General features: G+C 43.0%; 1 protein-coding gene across 1 annotated transcript; it reads right to left on the reverse strand.

Annotated features, from left to right (window-relative positions):
- Positions 1-819: 819 nt before the first annotated feature.
- LOC123602919 (keratin-associated protein 9-9-like) lies at positions 820-12,439 on the reverse strand. The gene is made up of 3 exons (XM_045487240.1): positions 12,312-12,439; positions 12,146-12,182; positions 820-1,868 (listed from the first exon to the last, which is right to left on the reverse strand). Exons 1-3 carry the CDS (start codon positions 12,401-12,403, stop codon positions 1,287-1,289), a joined length of 711 nt encoding a protein of 236 aa, XP_045343196.1. The 5' UTR covers positions 12,404-12,439; the 3' UTR covers positions 820-1,286.
- Between the last annotated feature and the right edge of the window lie 238 nt (positions 12,440-12,677).

Consider the following 12,677-nt stretch of genomic DNA (forward strand, 5'->3'; position numbering starts at 1 on the left):
CAGCATCACTCCTCAAAGGGAAATACACATCAAACCACACTGAGATGCCACCCCACACCGGTCAGAGTAGCTAAAGTGAACAAATCAGGAAACTACACATGCTGGCAAGGATGTGGAGAAACGGAACCCTCTTGCACTGTTGGTGGAAATGCAAAGTGGGGCAGCCGCTCTGGAAAACAGTGTGGAGGTTCCTCAAAAACTTAAACATAGAACTACCCTATGACCCAGAAGTAACACTTCTAGGAATTTACCCAAGGGATACAGGAGTGCTGATGCTGGGGGCACATGACCCCAATATTTCTAGCAATGCTTTCAACAATAGCCAAAATATGGAAAGAGCCTACATGTCCATCAACTGATGAATGGATAAAGAAGATGTGATTTATATATACAATGGAATACCACTTGGCAATGAGAAGAATGAAATCTGGCCATTTGCAGCAACATGAATGCAACTAGATGCATTACGCTGAGTGAAATCAGTCAGTCAAAGAAGGACAGATCTCCTACGTTATCACTCATATGTGGATCTTGAGAAACTGAACAGAAGTCCGTGGGGGAAGGCAAGGGCAAAAACAATAGTTACAAACAGAGAGAGAGGGAGGCAAACCACAAGAGACTCTGAAATACAGAGAACAAACTGAGGATGGATGGCAGGGGTGCGGGAGAAGGGAAAATGGGTGATGGGCACTAAGGAGGGCCCTTGTTGGGATGAGCACTGGGTGTTGTATGTTAGCCAATTGTAAAATAAACTATATTAAAATAATAAAATAAAATAAAATAAAATAAAATAAAATAAAAAACAAAGACAATAGGTGATTCCAAATGATAGAGAATTTATTAAGAGATACAGGTGAGACTCCCCGTGTCTAGGGAGACATTGAAAGGGAACATGACAGGCAGCAAGAGGCGTACAAGCTTCATGAGTACACCGAGAAAGGAAGCATACCCGTGTGGGCTTTCAGTAGTTTCCACAAGTTATAGGTCATTCCTGAGGAGTTGTTTTGCTAATGTATTTAGAGGGACAGGATAAAGTTCTTGACTATGGAGACCAAACAGAGATCCTAACTCTGTATCAGGATGGGTGAAGCTGGCACATGACCCAGAGGAAGGAAAGAAGAAGCGAATCAGGGAGAAGCGGTCCACACTTCATCAGGGTGATTCACAAGATTGTAAACAGGCGGATGAATAACCAAGATGTTGGGGATTGTGGGCTGGCTTTCCGCAACGCTTGGCAGTGACCAATTCCCAAGTGGCAAGTCAGATGGTGGTTCTTGGCGAGGCAATCAGCAGCAGGAAGGCTGGCAGCAGGATCCAGAGCCCTGGGCTAGGCACCCAGGCAGGCAGCAGCAAGTGGGGTGGTAGCAGGTTCTCGTGCAGTACACGGGGGTACAGCAAACTGGCTGGCAGCAGTGGGACCCACAGCAGTTTTGTCCACAGCCGCTGGACCCACAGCCGCTGGACCCACAACAGCTGGGCTGGCAGCAGGTGGTCCTACAGCAGGTGGTTTGACAGCAAGTTGGGCGGCAGCAAGGCTGGCAGCAGCTCGACCCACAGCCGCTAGACCCACCGCAGTTGTGTCCACAGCCGCTGGACCCACAGCAGCTGGGCTGGCAGCAGGTGGTCCTGCAGCAGGTGGTGTGACAACAAGTTGGGCGGCAGCAAGGCTGGCAGCAGCTGGACCCACAGCCGCTGGACCCACAGCATGTGGGCTGGCAGCAGGTGGTCCGGCAACAGGTGGTCCTGCAGCACGTAGGCTGGCAGCAAGAGGAGCAGCACGAGTGGGTCATGGTGTCAGGGGTGGAGGTTGGGCAGGTCTTGTCCAGAGGTGAGGTTGTCAGATTCTGGTGCCTCCTCCGGTTCTGGGGCTTTTATGCGCTGGACCCCCGAGGTTTAGACCAATGGGCAAAACTTTCCTTGTTGGTGTTTACATCGTTTTCCATAGTCACTGGGGAATCATAAATGAGGAAGTTGTTTCCTAAATGTTATGAATCGTTACAAATAAGTGTTTAATGGTTTCCTATTTGAGAATAACTCGCAGAAACATTTTCAGGTGAAAGGGAGGTGGTCACAACAGCAGCATCATTCTCACTTCAATGACCATTGCATCATGTGATCTAGTTCCTGTTAGTTAGGGTTAGAGCAGTGGTCCCTCCCCAGCTTTTATCTTTAGGTTGTATGTGGATTGGGAGTATCCTTGAGGTGATGGGCATGATGCTGGTATGTTCACAGGGACAAATTTAGTAGCTGCATGAGCCCTGGTCTGTTTCCCCACAAAAACCTGATTCAAGACTCCCACAGGCAAATCTGTTCCCATAGCACCCTACTCAACTTGTATCCCAGTTCAACCAAAGTCTCTTGGGTAGAGGATGTCTGGCATCATCTCTTCCATGTGGCAAGACAGAACCAAAGCAGGTGGGTAGATGCAGCAGCACTACACTGGGACTAAGCAAGCATCAGTAATTGTGAGTCCTTTTTGACCAGTACTCCTAATTTACCTAGATTGAATGCTTTCACAGGATGTGGGACTTTCAGGTGTTATAAGTGGGGCAGTATGGGCAAACCAGGGTGAATTGATGACTTAGTCCTTACCTTGTTAGCTAGCCTTGTCAGTGTCTTCACGTAGCTGATTACACTTTTATGTACATTTGCTCTCTTTCCTTCCTTCCCTTCCCTTCCCTTCCGTTCCCTTCCCTTCCCTTCCCCCTCCTCTCCTCTCCTCTCCTCTCCTCTCCTCTCCTCTCCTCTCCTCTGTTCTGAAGTTTCTTTCCTTTTCTTTTTCCTTTTCCTTTTCTTTTTTCTTTTCTTTTCTGTCTCCTTCCTTCATTTCTTCCTCTCTCCTTGCCTCCTTACTCCTCCTCCTCCCCTTCCCCTTCATCCTCCTCCATCTTATCTTTGTTTCATCCAGAAAATGTATCAGCTTATTAATCAAATTAAGAAAATGTTGGAAACAGTGATGAAAACCATAGATTGTCCAAGATGTATTGAATACACCAGCCATATATCTCAGAAATTTGTGTGTTTGGGACAATTTCTACCCACCAGATCTGCATCTCTGTGCCTATGGGCTCTTTTCATGGACAGCACAATGTCATACTACCTGTGTGTGCCACACTAAGAAAATACTCAACTCTTGCTTCTGGAGATTTGGTTTATAAAGACTTCAGCTCTGGGGGCGCCTGGGTGGCTCAGTCCATTAAGTGTCTGACTTCAGCTCAGGTCATGATTTCATGGCTCGTGGGTTCGAGTCCCACATCGGGTTCTGTTCTGACATCTCAGAGCCTGGAGCCTGCTTCAGATTCTGTGTCTTCCTCTCTCTCTCTACTCCTCCCCCACTTGCACCCTCTCTCTCTCTCTCAAAAAAAATAAACATTAAAAAAAAAAGAACCAGCAGTAGGCAAGTTTGCCCTTGACAGTCTCTCCAGAGGATCCTGGATGCCTAAGCTCCAATGTTGGCATGTGTCTCAGACATGACCCTTTGTAGCTCATCAGAGGTCCTTCCACTGCTCCCAGGAGGTGACCCAGAGCATAGTCTCATATTCCTCTCAGAACTCGAATCAAGCCCCACATCTCTGAATGCTGAGGGAGCACCATTATTTCAGGACCAGAAGCACCAGACTTCTGTCCATCATGACTCCTATGAATGCCCACATTTTTTTCTCTTTCTTCTTTCTCACATTCTTCTCACTTCCCTGGAACAGGCATCTTTTTCCCATCAAATGCTTCATGGTTCCTTCACAAAAAAAATGGAAGGTGTTCTGTTCCTTAGATGGTCCAAAGCTCATGGGTTTCTCAAAGTCATACATGCCCATTGCATGGTCTCTCAGTCTCTGACATTGTTTGTCCTTAATAGTCTTGGTAACATTTTGATCATGGTAACAAATTGCCTTACAGTTGGGAAGCATAATATGTTTGGCAGAAAACTAACTAATACCTTTTTACCCTGCCATTAGGTCCTGAGGACTAGGAAGCCAAACAAGAATGTGATTTCTTGCATGTGATTTTTGCTTCACATGCAAAAACAAGTGTGTTCAGATGTGTCTCTTTCCCATGAGGACACCGCCTGCTCACCTATATCTGATGCAGAGGTGTGCTGAGGGCCTGGGCAGCACCCAAGGCAACAAAGGGATCTTGTGTTCACAAGAGCTCTACAGGGCAGGTCCCGCTGCCCTCATATGTGGCTTCTGATGTCTGAATTGTAGAACACTGATGTCTACAACTTTGACCCAGAGTCACCTGCATATACAGGAAAACAATACTTACGTGGTCAAAGAAGACACTCAAATGAACATCTTGCTGGTGCTCAGACCCAGGGTGTTTTCTTTTTTTAATGTTTTTAATTTTTTTTTTAATTTACACCCAAATTAGTTAGCATATAGTGCAACAATGATTTCAGGAGTAGATTCCTTAATGCTCCTTATCCATTTAGCCCATCCCATCTCCCACAACCCCTCCAGTAACCCTCTGTTTGTTCCTCATATTTAAGAGTCTCTTAAATGTTGTCCCCCTCCCTGTTTTTGTATTATTTTTGTTTCCCTTCCCTTATGTTCATCTGTTTTGTCTCTTAAAGTCCTCATATGAGTGAAGTCATATGATTTTTGTCTTTCTCTGACTAATTTCACTTAGCATAATACCCTCCAGTTCCATCCACGTACTTACAAATGGCAAGATTTCATTCTTTTTGATTGGCAAGTAATACTCCATTGTATATGTATACCACATCTTCTTTATCCAGTCATCCATTGATGGACATTTGGGCTCTTTCCATACTTTGGCTATTGTTGATGGTGCTGCTATAAACATTGGGATGCATATGTCCCTTCGAAACAGCACACCTATATCCCTGGGATAAATGCCTAGTAGGGCAATTGCTGGGTCATAGGGTAGTTCTATTTTTAAGTTGTTGAGGAATCTCCATACTGTTTTACAGAGTGGCTGCACCAGCTTGCATTCCCACCAGCAGTGCAAAAGGGTACCTCTTTCTCCGCATCCTCGCCAACATCTGTCGTTGCCTGTGTTGTTAATGTTAGCCATTCTGACAGGTATAAGGTGGTATCTCATGGTGGTTTTGATTTGTATTTCCCTGATGGTGAGTGATGTTGAGCATTTTTTCATGTGTCGGTTGGCCATCTGAATGTCTTCTTTGGGGAAGTGTCTATTCATGTCTTTTGCCCACTTCTTCACTGGATTATTTGTTTTGGAGGTGTTGAGTTTGATAAGTTCTTTATAGATTTTGGATACTAACACTTTATCTGATATGTCATTTGCAAATATCTTCTCCCATTCCATGGGTTGCCTTTTAGTTTTGCTGATTGTTTCCTTTGCTGTGCATAAGCTTATTTTGATGAGGTCCCAGTAGTTCATTTTTGCTTTTGTTTCCCTTGCCTCCGGAGACGTGTTGAGTAAGAAGTTGCTGTGGGCAAGATCAAAGAGGTTTTTGCCTGCTTTCTCCTCAAGGATTTTGATGGCTTCCTGTCTTACATTTAGGTCTTTCATCCATTTTGAGTTTATTTTTGTGTACGATGTAAGAAAGTGGTCCAGGTTCATTTTTTCTGCATGTTGCTATCCAGTTTTCCCAGCATCACTTGCTGAAGAGACTGTCTTTATTCCACTGGATATTCTTTCCTGCTTTGTCGAAGATTAGTTGGCTATACGTTTGTGGCTCCATTTCTGGATTCTCCATTCTGTTCTATTGATCTGAATGTCTGTTCTTGTGCCAGTACCATACTGTTTTGATGATTACAGCTTTGTAGTATAGCTTGAAGTCTGGGATTGTGATGCCCCCTGCTTTGGTTTTCTTTTTCAAGATTGCTTTGGCTTTTCAGGGTCTTTTCTGGTTCCATACAAATTTGAGGATTACTTGTTCTAGCTCTGTGAAGAATGCTGGTGTTATTTTGATAGGGATTGCATTGAATATGTAGATTGCTTTGGGTAGTATTAACATTTTAACAATATTTGTTCTTCCTACCCAGGAGCATGGAATCTTTTTCCATTTTTTTTGTGTCTTCTTCAATTTCTTTCATAACCTTTATATAGTTTTCATTGTATAGATTTTTCACCTCTTTGGTTAGATTTATTCCTAGGTATTTTATGGTTTGGGGGGCAATTTTAAATGGGATTGATTCCTTGATTTCTCTTTCTGTTGCTTCATTGTTGGTATATAGGAATGCAACCAATTTCTGTGCATTGATTTTATATCCTGCAACTTTGCTGAATTCATGAATCAGTTCTAGCAGTTTTTTGGTGGAATCTTTTGGGTTTTCCATATAGAGTATCATGTCATCTGCAAAGAGTGAAAGTTTGGCTCCCTCCTGGCTGATTTGGATGCCTTTTATTCCTTTGTGTTGTCTGATTGCTGAGGCTAAGACTTCCAATACTATGTTGAATAACAGTGGTGAGAGTGGACATCCCTGTCGTGGTCCTGACCTTAGGGGGAAAGCTCTCAGATTTTCCCCATTGAGGATGATATTAGTGTTGGGTCATTCATATATGGCTTTTATGATTTCAAGGTATGATCCTTCTATCCCTACTTTCTTGAGGGTTTTTATCAAGAAAGGATGCTGTATTTTGTCAAATGCTTTCACTGCATCTATTGAGAGGATCATATGGTTCTTGAACTTTCTTTTATGATGAACTTTGATATGATGAATCACATTAATTGTTTTACAGATATTGAACCAGCCCTGCATCCCAGGTATAAATCCCACTTGGTCGTGGTGAATAATTTTTTTAAGTATTGTTGGATCCAGTTGGCTAATATCTTGTTGAGGATTTTTGCATCCATGTTCATCAGGTAAATTGGTCTATAGTTCTCCTTTTTAGTGGGGTTGGTTTTGGAATCAAGGTAATGCTGGTTTCATAGAAAGGGTATGAAAGTTTTCCTTTCATTTCTACTTTTTGGAACAGCTTCAAGAGAATAAGTGTTAACTCTTCCTTAAATGTTTGGTAGAATTCCCCTGGAAAGCCATCTGGCCCTGGACTCTTGTTTTTTGGGAGATTTTGATTATTAATTCAATTTCTTCACTGGTTATGGGTCTGTTCAAATTTTGTTTCTTCCTGTTTCAGTTTTGGTAGTGTATATGTTTCTAGTAATTTGTCCACTTCTTCCAGATTGCCCATTTTATTGGCATATAATTGCTCATAGTATTCTCTTATTAATGTTTTTATTTCTGCTTTGTTGGTTGTGATCTCTCCTCTTTAATTCATGATTTTATTTATTTGGGTCCTTTCCTTTTTCTTTTTGATCAAACTGGCTAGGGGTTTATCAATTTTGTTAATTCTTTCAAAGAACCAGCTTCTGGTTTCATTGATCTCTTCTACTGCTTTTTGATTGCTATAGCATTAATTTGTGCTCTAATCTTTATTATTTCCTGTCTTCTTCTGGTTTTGGGTTTTATTTGCTGTTCTTCTTTCAGCACTTTAAGTGTAAGGTTAGGTTGTGTATCTGAGACCTTTCTTCCTTCTTTAGGAAGGCCTGGGTTGCTATATACTTTCCTCTTATGACCATCTTTGCTGCATCCCAGAGGTTTTGGGTTGTGGTGTTATCATTTTCATTGGATTCCATATACTTTTTAATTTCCTCTTTAACTTCTTGGTTAGCCTATTCATTCTTTAGTAGGATGTTCTTTAGTCTCCAAGTACTTGTTACCTTTCCAAATCTTTTCTTGTGGTTGATTTCGAGTTTCATAGTGTTGTGGTCTGAAAATATGCACGGTATGATCTCGATCTTTTTGTGCTTGCTGAGGGATGATTTATGTCCCAGTATGTGGTCTATTCTGGAGAACATTCCATGTGCACTGGAGAAGAATGTATATTCCACTGCTTTAGGATGAAATGTTCTGAATATATCTGTTAAGTCCATCTGGTCCAGTGTGTCATTCAAAGCCATTTTTTCCTTGTTGATTTTCTGATTAGATGATGTGCCCATTGTTGTGAGTGGGGTGTTGAAGTCTCCTACTATTATGGTATTACTATCAATGAGTTTCCTTATGTTTGTGATTAATTGATTTATATATTTGGGTGCTTTCACATTTGGCGCATAAATGTTTACAATTGTTAGGTCTTCTTGGTGGATAGACCCCTTGATTATGATATAATGCCCTTCTGCATCTCTTGATACAGTCTTTATTTTAAAGTCTAGATTGTCTGATATAAGTATGGCTACTCTGGCTTTCTTTTGCATGATAGATGGTTCTCCATCCCCTTACTTTCAATCTAAAGGTGTCTTTAGGTCTAAAGTGGGTCTCTTGTAAACAGCATATAGGTGGGTCTTGTTTTCTTATCCATTCTGTTACCCTATGTCTTTTGATTGGAGTATTGAGTCCATTGACTTTTAGAGTGAGTACTGAAAGATGTGAATTCATTGCCATTATGTTGCTTGTAGAGTTGGGGTTTCTGATGGTGGTCTCTGGTCCTTTCTAATCTTTGTTGCCTTTGGTATTTATTTGTTTGTTTGTTTGTTTGTTTGTTTGTTTATTCATCTTTTCTCCCCTCAGAGAGTCCCCCTTAAAATTTCTTGCAGGGCTGGTTTAGTGGTCACAAACTCCTTTAATTTTTGTTTGTCTGGGAAACTTTTTATCTCTCCTTCTATTTTGAATGATAGCCTTGCTGGATAAAGAATTCTTGGCTACATATTTTTCTGATTCAGCACATTGAATATATCCTGCCACTCCTTTCTGGCTTGCCAAGTTTCTGTGGACAGGTCTGCTGCAAACCTGATCTGTCTTCCCTTGTAGGTTAAGGACTTTTTTACCTTGCTGCTTTCATGATTCTCTCCTTGCCTGAGTATTTTGTGGATTTGACTATGATATGCCTTGTTGGTGGTCGGTTTTTATTGAATCTAATGGGAGTCCTCTGTGCTTCCTGGATTTTGATGTCTGTGTCTTTCTCCAGGTTAGGAAAGTTTTCTGCTATGATTTGCTCACATAACCCTACTACCCCTATTTCTTTCTCTTCCTCTTCTGGGATCCCTGTGATTCTGATGTTCCTTTTTAATGAGTCACTGATTTCTCTAATTCTTTTTTTTTTAATTTTTTTTTCAACGTTTATTTATTTTTGGGACAGAGAGAGACAGAGCATGAACAGGGGAGGGGCAGAGAGAGAGGGAGACAGAATCGGAAACAAGCTCCAGGCTCTGAGCCATCAGCCCAGAGCCCGACGCGGGGCTCGAACTCACGGACCGCGAGATCGTGACCTGGCTGAAGTCGGACGCCTAACCGACTGCGCCACCCAGGCGCCCCTGATTTCTCTAATTCTTAAATCGTTCTCTTTTGCCTTAATCTCCCTCTTTTTTTTCTGCTTCATTATTGTTTTTAAGTTTGTTCTCTATATCGCTGATTCTCTGCTCTGCCTCATCTATCCTTGCCGCTGCAGCATCCATTCGAGATTGCAGCTCAGTTGTAGCATTTTTTAGTTCATCCTGACTAGCTTTTACTTCTTTTATCTCTGCAGAAAGGGATTCTAATCTATTTTCGACTCCAGCTAGTATTCTTATTATCATGATTCTAAATTCTGGTTCAGACATCTTGCTTGTATCTGTGTTGGTTAAGTCCCTGGCTGTCGTTTCTTCCGGCTGTTTCTTTTGGGGTGAATTCCTTCATTTCATCATTTTGAAGGGAGAAAAGCAATTAATGAGGTAGAAAAAATTAAAATGAAAATGAAAAAAATATTAAAATTAAACGCACACACACACAAATCAAATAAATGATGGTAGATCCTAGATGTGTTTTGGTCTGGGTGTTGCCAGTGGCTTGATAAATTAAAGAAAAAAAGGAGAAAAAAGAAAAAAATAAATTGTTTGAAAATTTGAAAAAATGAATACACTGAGGTAGACTAAAATGAAATTATGGAAATAAAATATATTTTGAAAAACTTTACACAAAAGTAAAAACTATAGTAGAAAAAATTAAAGAAAAATATGTTTAATAAAAATTGAAAATAAAAATGAATTTTTTCTCTTTCTGTATTTAAGAAAAATAAAAGAAATGAAAAAGAGAGAGAAAAAAAAGAAAGAAATAAAGTTGAATAGGTGCACCAGCTAACAGACTGAAATATGACTGAAATTACTTCATTTTTCCCTAGAAGTCAATTATGAAGTACTTCATAGTCCATGAACTTAGCAGGCAGTGAGACTTGTGTCCTTGGAGAGCGAGGTTGGCTCAGTTGGGCGGGGCTTAGTGTAATGGCTCCGTTCTCCACTAGATGGCGCTGCTAGCCTACTGGGGTGGATTGTGGTGCTTGTAGGTATGTATGCACATGGGCGGGAGCAGTGAAAATGGTGTCACCCAGCTACCCAGTCTCTAGTATGGGAACTCTGTTCTCCCCAATCAGCAATCGCGCACCTGTCCTTCGTCTTTGGCTTCCGTCCACTCTCTGCTTCCACACTGTCTATGACTGAGCCCCAGGCAGCACCTCCCTCCTGAGTTTTGTCTCAGATGTGGCTGCCTTCCCTGGCCCTCCACTTCTGAGGGACTGTGGCTTTGACCCTCTGCGGAGGATCTCACCAAGCAATGGCTGGGTGCCAGCTGCACCCAGGGACGCTTGCAGGACTGTGCTGCTGCGAATGCCCAGAGACTGGGGCCAGGTGCCAGCCCACCCCAGAAAAAGTTCATGAGACAGTGTAGCAGCACCACCTCAGGGATTATGGCAAATCACAACACACATCTGGCACCAGGCTTCACCCCCAATGACATCGTTCCAGCACCAGCGAATGTGGCCGTTCTCTGGGGTCTGCTGGGCCCAGGTGGCCTCACAGCCTCTACCAAATGTCCTTCCAGCAGTGGAACCACTTCTCCCCATGTGGCCCAAGAACGTCCCAGACCCCACTCTGCTCCTGAGGATTCGCCCTTCCCACCAGAGCACCTCCAGGTATTGAGCTGTGGAGTTTCAGACTCTGCACTCCCCTGTTTACAGTCTTAATGGAATTTAAACCCTCTTCTTTCTCCTTTCTCCCTGTTTAGTTCAGTCCTTGCAGCTGTTTCCACTTTTCCGCTTTCTCTCCAGCTGCTTTTGGGGAGGGGTGCTTTTCCCATATCCACACACCCCCTGCTGTCTCCATCCTCTCTCCACATGCAAAAGCAGCTCCCTGCCCTCCAAGGCTTCTCTCTCCCCAGGTTCACCTCTCCACACCGTGTACCTGCTGAGTTCTGTGGTTCAGGTTGTGCATATTGTTGTGTTAATCCTCAGATCAGTTTTCTAGGTGTGCAGGATGGTTTAGTGTTGGTCTGGCTGTATTTCATGGATGCGAGACACACAAAAAACTTTCATGTTGTTCCATCATCTTGGCTTCTCCACCCAGGGTGTTTTCTAACACGACTGGAGAGATGAATGTAAGTGCACTTCAGAAAGGGAAGGAGATGTAGTCTGTGATCTGAGTCTGTCCATGTCAGCTATGACATTCTGCTGTGAACTTTCCTTATCCAAAAGTGGAGATAATAATTTGTGGAAGACTATATGAGGCTCCAAATGGACATTACATTTGATAGGCAACTTGTGTATAAATTCTCACATTGGGAGCACTGGACAAAAAAAAAAGAGAGACAAAATGAGATTCAGAATAGAACAGGATTTATTAAGAAATATAAGTAAGACTCTCCGCATCTAGGGAGATATTCAAAGTGATCATGACAGGTAGAAAGCATCATAGGAGGATTGAAATATAAAAATGATATGAAGTCTTTCGTTATTTGGTGACACCCATGTATGAGTCATAAGGATTTGTTTCTTTATCTAGATACTTAGAGGGACAGGATGAAGACCTGAGTCAAAGACCTGGAGTCAAAGCAGAGATCATGGCTCCATAGCAGGATACATGAAGCAGGATACAGGGCAAGTGATTCACAGGACATAAGGAAGAACATAATTTTAAAAAAGTGGTCCATACTTCATCAATCTGATTCACAAGCTCTTAAATAGGCAGATGAATAACAAAGAAGGCTTGCAGCAGCTGGACACAGCAAGGGCAGCAGCATGTGGTCCTACAGCAAGTAGACTGACAGCATATTGGGCAGTAGTCAGGCTAGCAGCGGCTGGATCCACAGTCCTGGGCTAGGCACCCAGGCAGGCAGCAGCAGGTGGGGTGGTAGCAGGTTCTTGTGCAGTACACGGGGGTACAGCAAACTGGCTAGTGGCAGTGGGACCCACATCAGTTTTGTCCACAGCCGCTGGACCCACAGCAGCTGGACCCACAACAGCTGGGCTGGCAGCAGGTGGTCCGGCAGCAGGTCTGACAGCAAGTTGGGTGGCAGCAAGGCTGGCAGCAGCTGGACCCACAGCTGCTAGATCCACTGCAGTTGTGTCCACAGCCGCTGGACCCACAGCAGCTGGGCTGGCAGCAGGTGGTCCGGCAGCAGGTGGTCCTGCAGCACATAGGCTGGCAGCAAGAGGAGCAGCACGAGTGGGTCATGGTGTCAGGGGTGGAGGGTGGCAGGTCCTGTCCAGAGGTGAGGTTTTCAGATTCTGGTGCCTCCTCTGGATCTGGGGCTTTTATGAGCTGGACCCCCAAAGTTTAGACCAATGGGCAGGACTTTCCTTGTTGGTGCTTACGTTGTTTTCCATAGTCACTAGAGGAATTGTAAAAAAGGAAGTTGTTTCCTAAATATTATGAATTTTTACAAAATAAGTGTTTAATATGTTTTCTATTTGAGAATAACTCATAGAAACATTTTCAGATGAAAGAA

Source organism: Leopardus geoffroyi, chromosome E1 (genome assembly GCF_018350155.1).
Source record: "Leopardus geoffroyi isolate Oge1 chromosome E1, O.geoffroyi_Oge1_pat1.0, whole genome shotgun sequence".
In the NCBI taxonomy this organism is placed as follows: Eukaryota; Metazoa; Chordata; class Mammalia; order Carnivora; family Felidae; genus Leopardus; species Leopardus geoffroyi.